The following is a 19,883-nucleotide window of genomic DNA, read 5'->3' on the forward strand; positions in this document are numbered from 1 at the left end:
GCTTGATACTGTGAGCTCCACAATTTTACAGACACTTGACGCTTTTATTAAGTCCTCATTTTCTGGCTTAAGCTTTTGATAATTATTTAATGTAATATTTAGTAATATGCCTCTACTAAAAAAATTAATCTCAGTGTCTTCAAGTAGTCACAGCATTACATTAAATTATGCAACTGAACATATTTTCAGGAACAGATTTTAAATAACAATGAGAGTGGCAGTGAAAGATTGCTAAAATAAATCTGGGTATGCAAATACGATTAAAGGTGTCCCTCTACTAATTGGTACCTATAGTTTCAGTTCCATAATCTGTCATTCAGCATGAAAAAAGCACACCCTTAATTAAAAAGAACCTCCAACATAACAGATTTTTGAAAATTCATATTTGGATGTTTTATGTTTTAAGAAAAGTATCGTTCTTATCAGAAAAAAAAGCATGTATTTAATGTTTGTATTATAAATATAACAAAGAACAGAGAATGGTATTTGGAAAGGTGGGTCCATGCGAGTGGAATGCTCTAATTTGAAGGATTCAGTGGAACCTTCAGGCTGCCTTATCTCTTGTGTACTTTAATGGAAGCTACTGAATTTAAATAACTAAATTAATAAACAAACTTTCCTGGCCAAGGAAGTCACAGTCAGTGAGGTTACAGTGAACCTTTTCTCCATTACTTTACAGATGTTAATGAGTGTAATGAGGACCCCAACATCTGCCTCTTTGGGTCTTGTAAAAACACCCCAGGAGGTTTCCAGTGCATTTGTCCTACAGGTTTTGTGCTCTCTGGTAATGGAAGGAGATGTTTTGGTAAGTTAATGATTAAGGAATATAATAACTTATTCTAAAAGATAATAGAAGCTCTGTAGAAGTCCCTTCCAAACTATGGCCTTATGAGGCGTGCAGAGTGCTTTCAAAATAGTATGAAAAATATAAGCCTTATTCCTTCCAGTGCTAGAGAGTCATCATCTAATACTCTTTTTTAGATACTCGTCAGAGCTTCTGTTTCACTAACTTTGAGAATGGGAAATGCTCAGTGCCAAAGGCTTTCAACACCACAAAGGCAAAGTGCTGCTGCAGTAAAATGCCAGGAGAAGGATGGGGTGATCCTTGCGAGCTCTGTCCAAAGGAAGAAGAAGGTATACATCATGACTGAAAATTTTTAGATGATAGAAAACGAAGAGCACATTGGTGTTGTACCCTTTGATCATTAGAAATAGAGATTTTTTTGGCATTCACTCTTAATGGCCTTTTCTGGAATAATTTTCAAGCCAACAAAATGAATAAAATTAAATAGAAGAAAACATAAGAAGGGAAACACTGAGTTTTTGGCTTTGCTCTGTAGAGAACTGAACAAGTATCCTCCATCTGTAGATCTAGTCTAGGCAAAAGAGAAGAGCAAAATGGGAGAGTGCAAAAATCCCTGAAATAACAGTTTTCAGTTCTCGGGTTTCTCCAGATATGGAAAAGGGAAGGCACCAAGCACATCCACACAGAAGCTGAACAAGCGATAGTGCTGCTTTACTGACCTAAAGACAGTGTTACTTTTGCATCTGGCCAAGACAGTGTCATGACTGTGGCTTAAAGGGTTGACAATTTTGAAAAATGTGATACAGAAGATTTTTTGATGGCTTTAACCATCTCTCATGGTTCATCCACTCTTCTTTTTTAAAAGAAAACATATCTCTACAGTTGCTTTTCAGGACCTGTGTCCTTATGGTCATGGAACTATTCCTGGAATTGATAATAAACGTGAAGGCAGGTATTCTTTTCCTATTAATTAAATTTAAAAAAAAATTATATTTAAAACTAGAATACTATAGTATGTGGTAGCTTACTCCTCATAGCTGTTGGTGACGAGGCTGACCTGTAAAATGTGGACCATTTGGAATGATAGTTGAAAGAACACTTTTGAAATTGCGCGGCTCAAGATGAAAAGGATTGGGTGCTTAGCTCTTTTTTAAATGTTTTTTTTTAAGAGTTGAAATGCATCAGCTAAATTATTGATAATATCTTCCTGCTTTTTAGATGTCAATGAATGCCTTGAGAGCCCAGGAATTTGCACCAATGGTCACTGCATCAATACTGATGGATCATTCCGCTGTGAGTGCCCCATGGGATACAACTTGGATTTCACTGGAGTACATTGCATTGGTGTGTACAATTTGTAGGAAATGTAACACTTGAATTGAAAACATAACTCGAAATGTGTCCCAGTTCTCTTCAGTTTGCATTTATTCATTATACACAGATACTGATGAATGTTCAATTGGCAACCCGTGTGGAAACGGTATGTGCACTAATGTGGTTGGCAGTTTTGAGTGCAGCTGTCATGAAGGATTTGAGCCAGGCCCAATGATGAATTGTGAAGGTAATCCACCCTCTTTTTTTTTTTTTCTTGATTTTTTGTCCAATCCTTAGTATTCGAACTACTTTGTTAACCAGGTCTTTGGTGCCATAATAACCAGGAGGGAAAAAAGTTTCTAAGCTTGAAATACATCATTAAAAAGGAAGTTGTGAATTGATTTAAGCAATATTTTTAGATTATCACAAGATTTTCCCAAACTGCATGATGTTGAATGTTACATTATTCAGTTGCTGCTGATGCATCTCTCCTCATTACTTAGGGGAGTATTTTCTTCTGTCTGTTTTGTCTGTTTTAAACTAATCCAGTTTCATTAAGTACCTCTTATTTTTCATAGTGCGTTAATTGTGTACGACGCTCATCAGATGCTAATCAGGATTCTTCTTACAGATTTTGTATTTTATGATTCATAATTAGTTTGCTTTTTGAAGTAATATGTTTGTTGGGTTTTTTTAGAGTTTGTGAAAAAATCTGACATTTCTCATCACACGGAAATACATTAAAAATTATCATATTAAAAAAAATCTGAAATGGGCCTGTTCCAGATTGTCATTCTAAACTCAAGTGATTCTATAGATATTATGCCATTATTCTTGAACAGAGCATTTTTCAGTTTTCTCTAGTCACTCAAAACCAAATGTCTGTAAGATTCTAGTTTGAATTATTACATTTCTGATAATTTTAGCTGACAAGGGAAGCACAGGTACAACAAAACCTTCATGATGGTTGTTTTAGAACTTAGTAGAGAATGATTATTTTGTTTCTTTTTGTTCAGATATAAATGAGTGTGCTCAGAACCCCTTGCTGTGTGCTTTTCGTTGTGTCAACACTTATGGTTTCTACAAGTGCACCTGCCCAGTTGGGTACGAATTAAGAGAGGACAGAAAGATGTGCAGAGGTAATGACTGATGTATAAACTCCTCTCTACCTTCCATCACCCTGTACTGGCCAAAGCATAATCCAAATATTTCTGTGCATCTTGCATTCATCCTCTCAGTGGAATGTAGCAAACAGCTCAGCAGATGATAATTTACCCTTTCAGAACTCACATAAAAAATATTTAGTATTTTTGTCAAGTATCTCCCTTGATGGGGACCGTACAGGCAAGGAGGTCACAATGGTGAAGTTCATCTTTAACATGCCAAGATAATACAGCTCGCAAAATTAAGACATCTGCAAATAAGCATAGCTCTTAGATTTTTTTTCTTCAGTGCTTGTTAGTTAGGGAAGCCTATACGTCCTTTTTTCTTTAGAAAATTCTAGTCTTCAGTAACTGAAGCTACTAGAAGGAAGTTCAAACACAAATATGTTGGTTTTTTTGCCAGATCTAGATGAGTGTGTTGAAGGTCGCCATGACTGTGAATCAAGAGGCATGATCTGCAAAAATTTGATTGGTACTTTCATGTGCATTTGCCCTCCTGGAATGACCCGGAGATCTGATGGAGAAGGATGCACAGGTAAAGCTTAGAAAGGGAAGAAGGCATCTATTGAAATATGTACAAGCAAAAAAAAAAGTAGAAAATTCTCTGTATATGTATATAGTAAACTAGAAAATAATAATTCATAAAGAACAGTTAAGGTAGCTAATGATGCCAAACGTTTTAAACTTTCTTTTTTGTTTCAAGGTTTGAGCCTTATCTGGAAGTAATTCTGCATGACTAATCAGGATTCCAGAAGAAACACTCTATTTTTGTATAGCAAAATCCAAAAGTTTTCAGACAGTTATTACATTTAAGAAATTAAATTGCCAAACAACCGAGACCTCATTTGATGGGTAGGAAGCAAAATTATCACAAACAAAAAATTATGTTTCCTTTAGCATTAATATAAATAATGTGTCAGTTCTTTAAAGAATCAACACTGTAAGATTCTGGAACTACCTATAAATGCCATAAAGAGCAAAAGATATGGAAACTGCCAGAGTTCAAAATAATTTCCCATCCTGTAAGTAACAAACATCTTTCCTTCATCATTTACTCAGTTGAGGCGGAAAGATAACTACATTTTAGCAAATTATACTTCTGGTATATAAAAAAGACCATTCCAAAGTTCTCTGCCAGAAAAATAGTAAGCATCCACCTTAGTAAATACTTTAAAACAGTGTTCCTTGTACAAGAGATTACTCCTCCCCCTTACAGAGCTTTCTGATTTTTTTTCAGGGAATATGATCTGTATTAACAAGAACTTTGTATTTTTTGACATGTAATTTTGCCTTTAACTCACCTGAGTTTTTTCTGAGGTTTCATTTTAAACATCTATAAAGGTGTGCCATTGCTTACAGTATCTGTGTCATTAGCTATGGAAAAAAATACACTAAAATTGTAAACTTTTGGGGGGAAATATGTGGACTGAAATATGACATTGAAGATCAAATGTATTCAGAGACTATTAGTGATTACGAAGTGAAAATTTTTTACTCAAATCGTGCATGTATTCCAGTTTTATTTAAATATTACTTGCCAGACAAGTGTTATGACTAGAAGTTGCTTTGCTGAAAGTGTTTTCTGCTTCTTGCTGTAAGTTGCAGAGCACATAGAAGGATTAAAATATTAATTTCAGATTTATGATTAAATATTTATTATTAAATATTTTTATTAAAGTCTTGTATTTTTATTGTTACAAGGGTTTTTGTCATTGTTGTTGTTGTTATTATTATTATTATTTCTTTCCTGGAATGCAGTACAGAAGGAATGGAATAGGATAATATTACTAAGAAAGTCCTTTCCAGTCTTAAACAGTTGTTGCTTTTTCCACTTCTTGCAGATATTTTTCAAATATTACAGACAATAATTGATGCATTCTAGGAGTCTGATGTATTTTCCTGTAGAAATTGTTTTATTATAATTATTATGTTTTTATGAAGATGAAAACGAATGCCGGACCAAGCCAGGTGTCTGTGAAAATGGTCGTTGTGTGAATGTTGTTGGGAGCTACAGGTGTGAATGTAATGAAGGATTCCTATCAAGTCCATCAGGCATTGAGTGTCTTGGTAAGTGCCTCTGTTGTGCATATTTCATCTTGAAGTGTAAAGGATGCAGACAGTGAATTAGTACCCAAGAGCTCTCATCTCTACAGAAACGAATTAATCATCGTTATTGAGCAATGATATAATATGAAATACTGATAGGAATGAAAAACATCTTAAGAATATCATCTGAGTGTAGGAATCAGGGGCTTCACACTGAACTGTCTTAATTTTATAGGACAAAAATCTCGACAAAAGATACAGGTGTTTTTAAAGAAGGAAAATTTAATTACCTTGAGATAAATAAAAAAGTGGGATACAGAGTAAAATTGAGAGTTTGCATATTCAGAACACAACCTTAAGCATCATAATACAGCAACTAAGCACCTGAATTTTCAGTACCTTTAATTCAGACAGTAATTATGAATATAAAATACTATGATTTCATGAAAAATTGCAAGATATAGTAAAAATTTTTATGCAGGCTTGCAGATTAAATGCTACTGAAGAGTTTTATGTTCATCAGCCTGTATTTCCTTTTCAACACGTTCAGATTTGCACTATAAAATCCATTTTCCCATTTTGGAAGTCAAACAGAACTGCAAAATCTTACTTTTCCATGACCAGCATTCAAGTGTAAATACATTACTGAAATGGTATGAGTATTTATTAATATTTTGACATCAAAAAAGCCCGCATATTACCTTACGTAAGTACTATAAAACCAGCTCCCTGTAAATTGTCATCAGTAGTGTACTGATTTCACGGCAAAGCAAAAACCTGGGAAGTTCATAGAATTTCCTAAGGACTGAGACCAGATGGGAAGAGAATGCTGCAGGCTGTTAACCCCAGCCAGTCATTAATACAAAGGAAATAGCCCTTTTTGGTGGTCACTGTTGCTTCCTTATATTTAATATGTAATTTTCTTATTATTTCCTAAAAACAATGATTTGGGAAGGTTTGCTCATTGATGCTTTTTCTTCTCGGTTTCCTGGGTTAGAAATTACAAGGAAAAATGAGTCTGGCAGAAACACAGTATTTCTTCAGAATTAAAGCACAAACATGAAGTCATAGATTACAGTGGTTTAAATGCGCTGTGCAAACCTTTATGTTCTGTCCACACTGAAATTTATTTATCTCAAACTAGAGACAAAGCATTTATGTGTTCCTCAGGTCATAATGTCCCTAAAGGTCTGCAACATACCTGTGTCGGCGAACAGGTATCTGCTTATTCACATAAGAAATGTACAGGTTCTGCTCCTCACAAAGAGAAGGTCAGCTAAGTGTTGATATATTTACATATTCTGAGTGTTTAGAAGGATTTTAACTCCTAGTTCTAAGATTAAAAAAGAAAATATTTCATTTAAAAACTTAAGCATTTTCAGACCATAATTGATAATGTCTCCATTTTAATTAACAAATAAGACAGATGACATAGCCTATTTAGAAGATATGATTTCCACAAGATTTGGAGTTTCCATTAGCACTGTAAACTGGGATCTGACTCCTCAGCTGGCTGTTTGAAGGAAACCTGTAGCAGCTCCATGACTTCCAAACTTTGTTTCCCTTTCATTATTGACAGGTATTAACCAAAAGGCTTAAAAAATAAAATACCATTAGACAGGGACAGATCAACAGTAAGACCATAATTCTTTTTTCCCCCCACAACAAAAACTAGGATAACCACAGAAAAAGGACTGACTTTCATATACACTTTTTAGTGATGAGGATTTTATTATTTAAACTGCATCAAGGTAATTAGAGATGATCAGACATGTTGTTTTGGCCAGTAAAACAAACAAAGAAAACACTCTTCTAACCCCACTCCAAGTAAAATCATGGGCAGCTTAAGTGGAAGCTCAGTTTGGCCCACAGCTGTTTTACTTTTAAGCCAGTCTTACTATCACCAGATATGCTCCAGGGCTCAACTTCCCTAGAAGTAAAACTCTTATCCAGCTCATACAGGTAACTGAACATTAGGAATGTCTTGAATATACTTGGAATTGCAGCATACAAAAACAAATCTGAAAGGTTAAATCAAAACAGTCTTCATGGTAGCCAGTAATCTTATAGTGCTTGCATGTGTTGACGGACAGCCAGAGTAATACATCAGGTGCTTAATTTTCTATTCTTTATTTTGATCTCTCTTCTTCTTCCTCACAGATAATCGCCGAGGGTTTTGTTTTGCTGAAGTTCTGCAGACAATGTGTCAGATGGCTTCCAGCAGCCAAAATCTTGTCACTAAATCTGAGTGCTGCTGTGATGGAGGCCGGGGCTGGGGGAACCAGTGCATGCAATGCCCACTGCCCGGAACCACTGCGTACAAGAAACTCTGTCCACACGGACCAGGTTATACCACAGATGGAAGAGGTATTGGCAGGAATGAAAAGAGGTGAAAAAGGGGAAAAGAATATGCTCACATATTTAAGCATATGCAGGATTCTCTTTGAAGTTCCTTTGAAGAATTTCCTGTTAACAGAGTTTGATACTTCAGATACTACTAAGCGACCACATATTAAAACCACATTTCAACAGCAGCTGCGGCCAGAACAGCTGTGCAGAATATTCAGGATTGGAATCTAAAGAAGGAGCTACCAACAAGTAACTAAAAGCTAGAAATTATCCCAAAACTTTAGTGTTCTGAAAAGTTGCATACATGGTAAAGGCAACAACTGTTGCTCTAACAACAATCTCACAATATTTAGCAGGTACTGCCTCCTCAAAGGAAGCAGAGGCTAATGTATATTTTTTAATTGTGGCAAAAGTTTTTTGGCACGTAAGTGGTCATAAGAAAATTCACTTCTGTGGGGTTTGTATTTTGAGTTAGTAAAACTGGGACCTAAGTACTCAAAGAAATAGCAGGAAGGTTTTGATACAGAGAACAGTAATGAAGGATGTTCGAAGGATGTTTGGCTTTGGATTCAGATCCATTTTTAAAGAGAGAGAAGGGGCAAAGATCCTATCAGAAGCACAATGATAAGGAAGTCTGGAAAAAAGGAAGAGAAGAAAAAAGTTGAATTTAAAATTGAGAGGTGACGTGTTTAATATTTTCTGTACAGATATTGATGAATGTAAGGTCATGGGAAATCTGTGCAGAAATGGACAGTGTATTAACACCATAGGCTCTTTCCGATGCTTCTGCAAAGCTGGTCACACCACTGACATCAGTGGCACATCTTGTAATGGTAAGATTCAGTGTCTCAGTCATCAGTGATTTGTTTGGTTTTTACATAGTGATATATCAATCTCTGTAAATCTTTGTAGCAAACCATCTTCTTCTTCTTCTTCTATCTCATTTCTGTCTGTCTTTTCCTAGTATGCACTTCTGGTTTTGTATTTGATTTGGGGAAATAGAGAAATGAGCTCTGTTGTCAATATTCCTGCAGTGGAATGATCACTGAAGTTATACAGATCAGCTGCATATTAACTGACATTAACTGACAAACCAGCTTGTTACTTTTGGTCTACATTTTCCCACTTTTTCCTGGTTAACATATATAAATATACTTTAGCGTGCCAAAAAATAAATACTAGTTCCTTACATGAAAAAACTCAGAGCAGTTTTTCATGGTAATGGCAACCCTGTATAAACTCCACAGAAACATAGAGAAAGGAATAGAAACTCAGAACAAATGTGAATCAGAGGCTTTTTCTATGAACATTTTTCTCTTAAATTTAGTGCTGTTTAGCGGACATCCTTCTGTTGAGGAAATCAGTACAACAGATACTTAATATTTTCTCTCTTCAGACCTTGATGAGTGTTCCCAGTCTCCTAGACCATGCAATTTTATCTGCAAGAACTCAGAAGGGAGCTACCAGTGCTCATGCCCTCGGGGCTACATCCTTCAGGAAGATGGAAAGACATGTAAAGGTATAAAGAAAGTAACTTTTTAATTTGGTTTCGTCTTGGCTTAAAAGCAAATAGTTTAGAAGTGTAATTTTTTTATCAAATTAGACTAAATGTGCCTCTTTTTTTGTTGACTTTTCTTAAGACAACACCATGTCTTACTTTCAGATCTTGATGAATGTCAAACCAAGCAACACAATTGTCAGTTTCTCTGTGTCAATACCCTTGGAGGCTTCACATGCAAATGTCCACCTGGTTTTACACAACATCACACAGCTTGTATTGGTAAGAAAAACATTGGTTTTTCTGTAAGAACAACATTCTCAACATTCTGTTATTTCCTTTGCTCTTTGTACAGAGCAATAGTGTCATGAGTTCAGAAAACAGATTTTGAAAACTAATGATTATAGCTTAAAAAAAAAATTAGTCTATCCAATCTAGCCACTCTTTGAATTTTCTTGGTTAGTAAACAGTTGTCCAGATTTAATACATGTTATTATGTTCTAAGTATTAACACATGGAGACAAAAGGATGAATTATAAAAATCTCTTTTAAAATGTAGTTAACTGAAACCAGACTGCATTTTCTTTCTTAATAGATACAGATGTCTTTAGATCGTAAGCATCTGTATGTGTATAAATCTTGTCAACTGAAACTATTTTAGTTCAGCTAACACAGAAGTGCACCATTTTTCCAGTATCAGCAGTTACATGCCTGGTCTTCCACATGCATATTGTAATGGAATTACAGCTTGCATTTCCAATTTATTAATTACTCCTAGCTCTGCGTGACTTTTCAGGTGATCTGACTTTTAAAAACTAAAAGCAACAAAATAAAAGGTTGCATCTCTGTGGATTCCAGACTTGTAAGAACTTGTTATATAAACATGTCTAAAATAATGCCACAGGTTAAACTGACCTTCTTCTCTCTCCTCTGTGTTTTTAAGATAACAATGAATGTGGTTCTCATCCATCACTTTGTGGATCAAAAGGAATTTGCCAAAACACTCCTGGAAGTTTTATCTGTGAGTGTCAAAGGGGATTTTCTCTGGATTCTACTGGATTAAACTGTGAAGGTAACTAGCAATGGTCAAATGTTTCTTTTATGGTGCAAACCCTGACTTCAGTGTCTAGTGGATCATTTGATGTCCGAATGCCATCCATACTGAAAATAATCACCAAAAAGTAATTGGAAAGCATCTGAGTAATTTTAAACATAGTGTAAACATATGGAAGAACATACTGCCTGATAATTTTTACACAAATTAGTATAAAGGCACTTTTTAGCCAAACTCTTGAACAATTGTTTTCAGCCTACCATTTCAACTTCACATAGGTTTATGCACCTAAAAGTCTAGTAGTTTGTGTGGGTTTTTTTCATTTTTGTCTTCATACTTCTAAATAGAATCTGTCCACAATTTTTCAGCTAATTGTGATTTTCCACCTGAAGGTATCTAAGATTAGATTCTAAATTCTGTACTCTAGGTCTCCTACCACAACGATACACATTCAAAAGGCTAATTCTCTATATTCAGAAGGGTAATCCATTACAGTTAAAATGCAAATTATATTGATGATCTTCATCACCCTGTATTGGCCCAGAAGGGAGCCTCAGTCAGGAATTCTCTGTTTGAGATCTACAGACTCCTCAGTGGGCCTTAGGTGTTGAGCAAAGAAGAAAACAAAAGGTAATACTAGGCCATCTGGCTGCTGAGAATCAGAAATGCAGGGGTATACATCAACAAATGTATGAGATCTCAATATAGCAGCTACTGTGATACAGCATTTAAAATAGGAATTGATAAAAAGAGATTATTTCTAGAATAGCAGTGTAGGATATATACAGCTAGAATGTTCAGAAAGGTTTATCTTTTGACAGATTACCTTGTTGTCAGGAAGTACATATACCTTTGTGTTCCTATGAAACACAAAAATTATATATATCAAAGCATTCACAAAATGTGTGTGTAAACAACTAGCACATCAAAACTGCTCCATATGACCTTGCTGATAAAAAATAACAGCTTTCAGTTCTTGTCACAGTGGTTTTCTGCACCTCAGGCTCTGGGACGTTACAGTTCCATTACATTTGTTTCCAACTGTGGAAAATTGAATGTAATTTACAATCTGTAATACAATGCATGATTTTTTAAATTTTCTACTAGAATTGCATACTATACCTGACAAATTTGGTTGCTTACAGTCTACTTATTTCCTATAGTGGACACAGTTTCAGATATCTGAGTTTTTACATTTTGGGGAAGAGGGACTAAGGCTTTCTTCCTTATTAACACTTACCTCAGAGACTTTTTAGATGGCTTTTTCCTCTTGGTTGGAAAACATCTAAATTTAGCATTCCAACACCTCAGTATGTTCCAGAAAACTGAAAGCTTGGCCCTGTGTTGTTCTCAAATATGATGGATCAACTGAGGCAAAAAAAAAAATACTAGTGTTCCAGTAATTATGATCCAAGTGAGTAATTGTGTTTGGCAATGTGTGTAATTGTGTGTTCTTTGATGTTCTTCTTCTCTCTTGGTCACACAGATGTGGATGAATGTGATGGAAACCATAGATGCCAGCATGGGTGTCAAAACATCCTGGGTGGATACAGATGTGGATGCCCACAAGGTTATATTCAGCATTACCAGTGGAATCAGTGTGTTGGTAAGGAAACAAACAGCACAAAATATATATAAGCAGAAAAAGTATCATGGGGGTTATAGTGGCGACACCACGCAAGGGCAAGAATGGACAGAATAAAGGGTATGCAAACACTGATCTTTTTTATCTCTCTTGCCCCCCTTCCACGCATTTACTACTCCCAACATAAATTAATGACAGGACGTAATAGGAGATTCTGTGAGACAAGAAGCTTTCCTAGTAAGGTCTAAATTATGATTCTCTTCTTCTCGGAAAACTCCCCATCTTAGAAGAGTGAAAGATGTTAGTTGAATTCCTGAAAGTATCAATGTCAATACCTCTGCTGGGGGAAGGAAAAAACTTAAAAATCATACCTTCCACTATTAAGAATTAGCATTATTAGCAATTTGAGAATATTACCGAATAGCATCTATAATGAATGGTGAGAAAAAAAAAAACAAAACAACAAAACCATTAAGGGTTTTCTACGTGTAAAATTCAGTATTAATGTCAATATTAGTTATTTATGCAGGGAACAGGGATAAATTAAGACGGTCAGGAGTTTTATTATAGCTCATTTATTTTCTGTGTTTCATGAACTCAGCTAAATGTGATACCAAATGAAATGTGGGAACCCCATCCTGTTCTGTTCACAAAGAACAATACAGCATGTTTACCTTTTCAGGCTTACTTTCACGGCATTATAATCAGAGGATATAAGAACTGCCATACTTTTCATATAGGCTGATATTACTGTCCTGATCCTTGACATACAAATTAATTTATTCTACCCATTTTACATTAAGTAGCACACCAGACAGTTTCTCTGAATCCCAACCAACATTGTCACTCCTCAGTTATTACTGTTTTACATCAAAGAAAGCAAAGGACTGGGTTGAGAGTGATGGAACACAAAACCCCAAACCAGCTACAGTTTCTGAATATTATAGTCCTCAAATAATCTCTCTGCTTTTTTTCTGCCTGAAACCAAATCCAGTCATACTGACTGGTGGTATCACCTCTGTATCTTCAAACCCACACGGTGAAGATGATAATCCTTTTCCCTTTCATTTGTTTGGTTACTTCAATTGGCTTTCCCCACAGAGCCTGAAAGTTTCACTAAAAGTATGTGCAAACTTCTCCCCATCGGTAGGTGCCCAGGAACACCACCATGGCTGGAATTCCAGCTCATTTTCCCTCTGAGGACCTTGTATGGTAAGGCAGTACACTCCTATCTACCCTAACAGGGGAAACAGAACCCCTAAGCAAAACAGACGTTGAAGAAAGGGTGAACATTGAGTGACTATAAGGTTAACAGTAACAGTATCCTAAAATACCTCTTCATCCCAGATACACAAATTTGGGGCCTTTGCCAACACACTTTTCCTTCAGAAACCAAGTGTCTGTGGGGTAATGAGGTTTGGGATGTAGCAGAGCCCTAGGACTTGTAGATATTCTGATTTCTTAGCTACATCATGCTCGCCTGATGTCTGTCAGATTAGAAGACACCAATATATTTTTGTTTGCTTATCAGATGAAAATGAATGCTCCAATCCTAACACATGTGGCTCTGCTTCTTGCTACAACACCCTTGGAAGTTACAAGTGCGCCTGCCCATCTGGGTTTTCCTATGACCAGTTCTCCAGTGCCTGCCATGATGTGAATGAGTGTTCTTCCACCAAGAACCCCTGCAATTATGGTTGTTCCAACACTGAAGGGGGTTATCTTTGTGGCTGCCCACCTGGCTATTACAGAGTTGGACAAGGGTGAGTATCTTCACACAGTCATTCATCAGAGACACATTAAGGAGGGCTGGTCTGAGGAGCAGAGGTGCAAATGAAGGACAACCGCTAAGTCCTTTCCATTCCTTTCTACTTTTGCATACAATATCCAGAAACTAGGGAAAAAAAAAAAAAAAGACATCTGTACATGCAACATGACACATCATTTTAAATCTAGTATATAAAGAACATTAAACAAAGAGTTCTGCTTTCTCCCCGAGTACTAGCACATAAACTCCTTCAGAAACCTATTCAGTGAGGACTGCTACCACCCGTACTGAGATAATTAAGGGTTGAAAATAACAGTGATCAGTCCAGAACATTAAGCTCAAATCAGCATTGTGCTGGTACATGACAATGGGTAAATTCTGTAGTTCCCAAGTTCAGGACAGGTTGGTCTTTTCCTATTTCTTCGTAAAACTTGTAAATCAGAATTAGAAAAGCCTACAAGCCTTCAGGCAGTGGCTGTATTTTTGAATATGCCATGCTAGTGCGAAGGAAATTAATGCACAGAGCTCCTGCTGAGTGATGCAAAAGGAAGGGGATACAGTCACTGGGGTACAGATTACACACTCACTTTCCATTCAACAGGACAGTTGGTAAAACTGCAAGGAGTAACTAAAGCAGATATTTTTATTCAACAGACACTGTGTCTCAGGGATGGGATTTAACAAAGGCCAGTATGTTCCACTGGATGGAGATGCTGATGAAGAGAATGCTTTGTCCCCTCTAGCATGTTATGAGTGCAAAATCAATTCCAAAAAAGACAAAAGGAAGAAGAGAAGTGCTAATGACACTGTATGTATTGGGATAAATAACCACTGTGATGTACTTTCATTTTCAGGTATTTCCAGAGATATGATACCAAAAGTATCAGTAATAGAGGGAATTCTTAACAGGCCATATTCAGTGGTCATTTTTTTTTCCCTTGCCCTGTTGGCAGCAATAATGTGGCAATAGAAAACACACCAATAACTATGAATGAATTTTTTTAAAGCTTGTATAGATTCCTTTGCAGTGTGGTCTAGTTCCTCAGAAAACATTCAGGGAAATAATTTTCCTTTGATGATAGAGAGCTAGAAACTGGTCATGTCTGCAGTCTGTTCTGCCGTCAAAAGGAGATTGCACAGTATTTGTGCTCTGTGACAGCTAAACAGACCTTCTTGCAGATCATTTTAGTCTTGGTGTCTGTTCCATGGTTACTCACAATTTTGTGGGACTAAAGCCCATGACCTGACTAATACACTGAAGTCCAATATTTGCAGAATTGCTGAGGTTGTTAGAGAACTATACTTCATACTTATTTTTTTCTTGCTGCATTTATTGGGCTTTTGTGATGGTTTGGACTTGGCTCCTTGCCAAACGCCCAAACTCACAGTATTAACCCCTTCCCTCTCCCTTCTTCCCTTAGGGCAAAGGAAAAAAACTATAAAAATTGAAGAACCTGAAATCAATTGAATTATATAAAAATATATATATATTTTACATATATTACAGTTATATACAATTAAACTACTATGTACACAGCAAAGGAGCTCCCAAACACCCCCTAAGGGAAAGGGGAAAAAGGGACAAAAAGGGATAAAACCAATATAGATATGCACAATCAAACTCAAGAACTAGCAAAACAAAGAACTAGCAAAACGAATCTCCCCACGTCCCTCAGAAAAGCAAGATCACCAGACACGGCCGGCACTCTCTGATCTCCGCGTGGCAGACGAGCGGTCGCTGCAGGCCTCAGCCTCTGGATAAGCGAGACCAACGCAAGGACCCACTGCTCCTGGACCTCACCGGGAGAGAAGAGAGCGAGGTCTCTAATCTCCAATGTATTTATACCCTGGTTTACATAAAAATTGTATGAAATACTGGGAACATGACCACTTGGTTACAAGCTGGTTACCAGGAAGGCCTAGACTAAAACTATCACAGCTTTTAAGGATAAATTATGGGATAGTGATGAATGGACAGACCTACTATTTACACCTTTTAGATACTTTTTTTCAAATGTTGGAAGACTGTACCTGTGTATCTGTCAGCTGCATAATCTGTGTGATAGCTCTTATTTTGTAGCTCTAGTCTTGGGATCTGCAGTAATATGAAACAGACTCAGTTTAGAGTTGGGGACACACACAGGTTTTCTTTCAGTAGTAAAAGAGCTGTATAATGCAGGCAGGCAAAATGCAAACCCTTAACTAAACTGGTAAGGTGTGCTACCCAGACAAACTACACTGAAAAGACAGGGAAACAAGTCTGCTTTCTAAAAGGGTAGGGGCATAAAATAATCCAGATGCTCCAGCCTTAGTACACACTACTTTGCATGATGCCATCAAAGCCAGTTCTTCTACTGGCAAAGTAATCCTGTAATTTTTTCTCTAAAGGATATAGTAGCACTTCAAATTTAAATGTTTGATTTCCCCAGACACATTCCAACTTCCTACAAGCGTTCTTTGTCCCTCCCTACCACCCACTCCCACTGATCCTGAATTCTAGTGTGAATTCTGTGGTCAGGCCACCACTGAAATTCATGGATGTTTTGAAAAACATTTCTTTCTGTTGCACAGTTAATTCCATATTGAGTTCATAATTGTAGAATCTTGTTGTTGCACTTTTTTAATAGCATTAACCTTGTCAGTTTCTAGTGCTTGGGTGGTAAAAGTGACAGCTTTTGCATCCATAAAACTAGGTGAAAAAAGAAAAGCTCTAATCACTATTCACATTTATGGGCTTCAGGATTTAAAACACTGCAGTTCTTCCTCCTGTCCAAAAATTGTCCTCATTTTCAGCATGTGTTTTTAACTGCATTACATATTGGTACACATTTGTACTCACATGGGACTTCTGCAGAAACACTTTCAAAAGCTGTTACTTGTTAAATGGGTTTCCTAGGACTGCACTGTGTTCACAGTTAACACCTCTGGGCACATTCACACCTGCAGCATAACTGTACTGAGCCTCAAATTTAAAGAGAAATTGTGAATGATTTGTCAGAAAAACAGTTCTGTGTCTTTTTGCACGCTCCCTTCAGTGGTCCCAATAGGATGTAACTGCTCTCTCAGAGTCTCTCAGACACACTGGCTCTCTCTGTAGAAGGCTGACAATGCAGCAGTGCTCTCTTTACTTCAGTTTCTTTCATAAATGGTGCTTCCTTATCACCAAATGCTGAGCCTGCTTGTTTTTAGAAGGCAGGACTCATTAAACCAATTTCAGGGAATTCTCAGAGAAAGTTTCAGGGAATTCCCTGAATGTTGTTGTGGTATATATTTCAGTAATGTGAGATGGATCTTAAAAAAAAGCTGTGCCTCATTGTACAGTCTTTACTGCAGTAGTAAACATAAGTCTCTTCTTTACATGGGCTCTTTGCAAGTATGAAGTTAAACAGATTCTCAAAAGAATTTGAAATCAGAGCCTCCCGGTATTCATCCTGTTAAGCCTATGTGAAAAGCCTTTAAGGTTTACTGGGTGGGTTGTATAAAATCGAGCCATTCTTCCAGGTGGAAAGGATTTACAGTTGCTTCTTTCAGAGGTAGATTTTGACAAATGCAGAAACTGCTAATTATCACATAATTATTCCTCTGTCAGTAAAAGTGAGTATCTGTTTCTCCTGCTCTAAACATTCTTTCTTCATTTGCTTCAGATGGAGCAGACTAAGTTGGGAAGTCTAGACATGGATAGTCCTGTGAGGATCAGGGTCAACATTTCCAGGCTGGACCACAAGGAGCACATCCTGGAACTCCTGCCAGCCATCAAGTCCCTCACCCACCATGTGCGCTATGTCATCTCCCACGGAAATGAGGATGGGATCTTCAGGATCCACCAGAGGAATGGGCTGAGCTACTTGCACACAGCAAAGAGAAAGTCAGTGCCTGGTATTCACACACTGGAAATCACCAGCATTCCTCTATATAAGAAGAAGGAGCTAAAGAAACTGGAAGAGAGCAATGAGGACAACTACCTCCTGGGAGAGCTGGGGGCAATGCTGAGGATGAGGCTGTGGATAGACCTCTATTAGCCACATTCCAGACTGAGCACAGTCCTTCAGTCACTTCCGCTCTCCTTTCTACCCACCAGACAATATCTGCTTTTCCAAGATTTAGAAAAAGCCACTCAACTCCAGGGGAGGAAGAGCCCTTTCTTCCCACCATGCCAAGACTACAGAATCACCCTTTCAGGAGGGTAACTCGAAAGGCCACTGCCAAAACTTCTATTACAAGGGCAATCATGGTTACTGTATGTTTTATATAACCTCAGTTTAAAGTATATTAAAGAGCTAAAGTTCAAGAAGTCATCATATGGCACTAAAAGGCACCAGAATGTGATGTTTTCTTTTTTTATTCCCCATTAGCAGTCTGTAACACTTTGGGTATTTTGCTATAGTTCCTAATTAAAAAAAAAAAAAAAAAAAAAAAAAAAAAAAAAAAAAAAAGTTTATTTATTTTTAATGCAGTAATATATGAAGAAAATAACAAATTATGTGGGGAAAAAAGGAAAAATTGCTTGTTTTTCTTTGGATATATAAATTTGAGCTATAACACTTTAGAGGTACTTTCTTAAAAAAATAGATTTGAAAGATATTTCCTCTTTGGGCCAGTCATCCAAATAGTACATAAGTGATACTAAAATGTGTCAGAGCTGAAACAATCACCATAGTACATCTTCTAGATATTCTAAAATGCTCCTGAAAAACTTTGAGTATTAAAAAAAAAAAAAAAAAAAAATGAAAGAGAGTCATAGAGGACAAGTATTGCAATATCAGTCTCTGCAGAGATCATGTGATCATGTTTCACATCAGCCATAGCAAATAGTGGAAGAGGCACAACCCCTGTAGCAAAATACCTTGACTATTTTTAATGCCATTAGAATTGCAGAACTGAATTGTACTGTATTTCCCTCCAGTGACCTCAAAGAGCCACACATGCAACCACACCTCACTTTCAGAAAGGTTGCTCTAAAAACTGGCCTTACTGCAGGAAGCTGAAGAAAATGCCTCTCTGAAGGGAGCACACAATGTTTTCATACTGTTTGGTGCTGGCTGGAAACGATGGTGCACTTGCTGAAAACTGAGAGCTGTTTCAGGAGTGCCATGTGTGCAAACTAATTATGCAGCACAGAGCAGGGAAAAAGTGTTTTTGATGTTCATTTGTTAGAAATTTCATTAATGCTGTAGTTATACACCGTATGCCTCATTTTATCATAGCTTATTTTATAAGAACGGTGGCTGTACAATCAGTTGAGTTTTAGTTTACTGTAGTAATTTCTGTTTTATGTTTTGTACCATTATGCTTTAAGTGTAGGTCTCAATGGTGCTTTTTTTTTTTTTTTGACAACTGGTGTAACTAAATCATGTAACATAATCTCATGTGTGAAAATAGCCAAAGCACATGCTGATTCCAGATTTGTTTCAGTTTCATGACCAAAGATTATATGAAGTTAAACTCAGTGATTTTTCTTTTCTCTTGTTGACTACGGGGATTTTATAAAGAAAAAGAAACTTTGTACATTTTTAAATCAAATGTTGTAAGAAGAAAAAGTTTTTCTTGAATGTCTGTATCAGTAAGACAAGACATTTATTGCAATAAAGCTTATTTTGGGTTAGTTTTTATTCTTTGAAATATCTGCATTCTTTATATAAAATAAGCAATCTAATAGTAAATCTGAAAGATTCAGAGCAGGAAAAAAAGGTGTTATGGTGCAAACATTTCTTCACTCATATTTAAGGTTATACATTATTTGCTAACTCAGTTTCTCTCTCATGGCACAGCTGAAACACAGAAGTTAAAATGTCCTTAGAAAGTTAAACTGCCTCTCTAAGAATCTGTCATATATCAGGTTCAGGTGGGCTGGCCTTGCAGAACATTGTGGTTCTCCATGAAATGTATGATGAAGGACCATCACAATTTAAGCTTGATAATTCAGCTCTGAAAAAAAAGTCTGCATACATTTGAGAGTAGGAGTGTAAAATCTTCATCCCTCCTGAACAGCAGAATTCTGTAAAGTCCATCAATAAAGGTAATTTTGCTTGCTGGCAGCTGCTTCAATAGGTACACAGTCAAATAATGCAAAAAGTGTTTAGGGTTTTTTCCTAAAGTATGCAAGGTTTCCACAAAGACATAATATAGTGCCCTTTTATTCTATTCAGAGTTATCCTGATGATTGCTTTTAAGTAATAGCCAGTGCTGATTGTGTGTTTTTGTCACACTGGTAGCAGCCAGAGAAAGGGCAATTGGACACATCGGTTTAACCACCAAACTAAGATGAAAAATTCTTGGTTTAGTTGTACCCTTTAGTTTCTGA

The 19,883-nt window shown here is 36.7% G+C and overlaps 1 protein-coding gene across 1 annotated transcript in view; it reads left to right on the forward strand.

Annotated features, from left to right (window-relative positions):
* The window catches only part of LOC114063871 (fibrillin-2), a 124,242-nt gene extending 106,572 nt beyond the window's left edge, over positions 1 to 17,670 (forward strand). The window contains exons 49-65 of the mRNA XM_027896442.1: positions 680 to 805; positions 982 to 1,134; positions 1,688 to 1,753; positions 2,024 to 2,149; positions 2,247 to 2,366; positions 3,136 to 3,258; positions 3,686 to 3,817; positions 5,224 to 5,349; positions 7,489 to 7,695; positions 8,385 to 8,510; positions 9,074 to 9,196; positions 9,341 to 9,457; positions 10,119 to 10,247; positions 11,716 to 11,835; positions 13,346 to 13,577; positions 14,237 to 14,390; positions 17,227 to 17,670. Of these exons, the coding sequence (XP_027752243.1) occupies positions 680 to 805; positions 982 to 1,134; positions 1,688 to 1,753; positions 2,024 to 2,149; positions 2,247 to 2,366; positions 3,136 to 3,258; positions 3,686 to 3,817; positions 5,224 to 5,349; positions 7,489 to 7,695; positions 8,385 to 8,510; positions 9,074 to 9,196; positions 9,341 to 9,457; positions 10,119 to 10,247; positions 11,716 to 11,835; positions 13,346 to 13,577; positions 14,237 to 14,390; positions 17,227 to 17,601 (2,555 nt within the window). The 3' untranslated portion in view covers positions 17,602 to 17,670. The remainder of the gene's footprint in view (positions 1 to 679; positions 806 to 981; positions 1,135 to 1,687; positions 1,754 to 2,023; positions 2,150 to 2,246; positions 2,367 to 3,135; positions 3,259 to 3,685; positions 3,818 to 5,223; positions 5,350 to 7,488; positions 7,696 to 8,384; positions 8,511 to 9,073; positions 9,197 to 9,340; positions 9,458 to 10,118; positions 10,248 to 11,715; positions 11,836 to 13,345; positions 13,578 to 14,236; positions 14,391 to 17,226) is intronic.
* Positions 17,671 to 19,883: the final 2,213 nt, after the last annotated feature.

The sequence above is a fragment of the Empidonax traillii genome, unplaced genomic scaffold (assembly GCF_003031625.1).
Source record: "Empidonax traillii isolate 1590-97213 ecotype Southwest subspecies unplaced genomic scaffold, ASM303162v1 scaffold497:size1267575, whole genome shotgun sequence".
NCBI classification, from domain to species: Eukaryota; Metazoa; Chordata; class Aves; order Passeriformes; family Tyrannidae; genus Empidonax; species Empidonax traillii.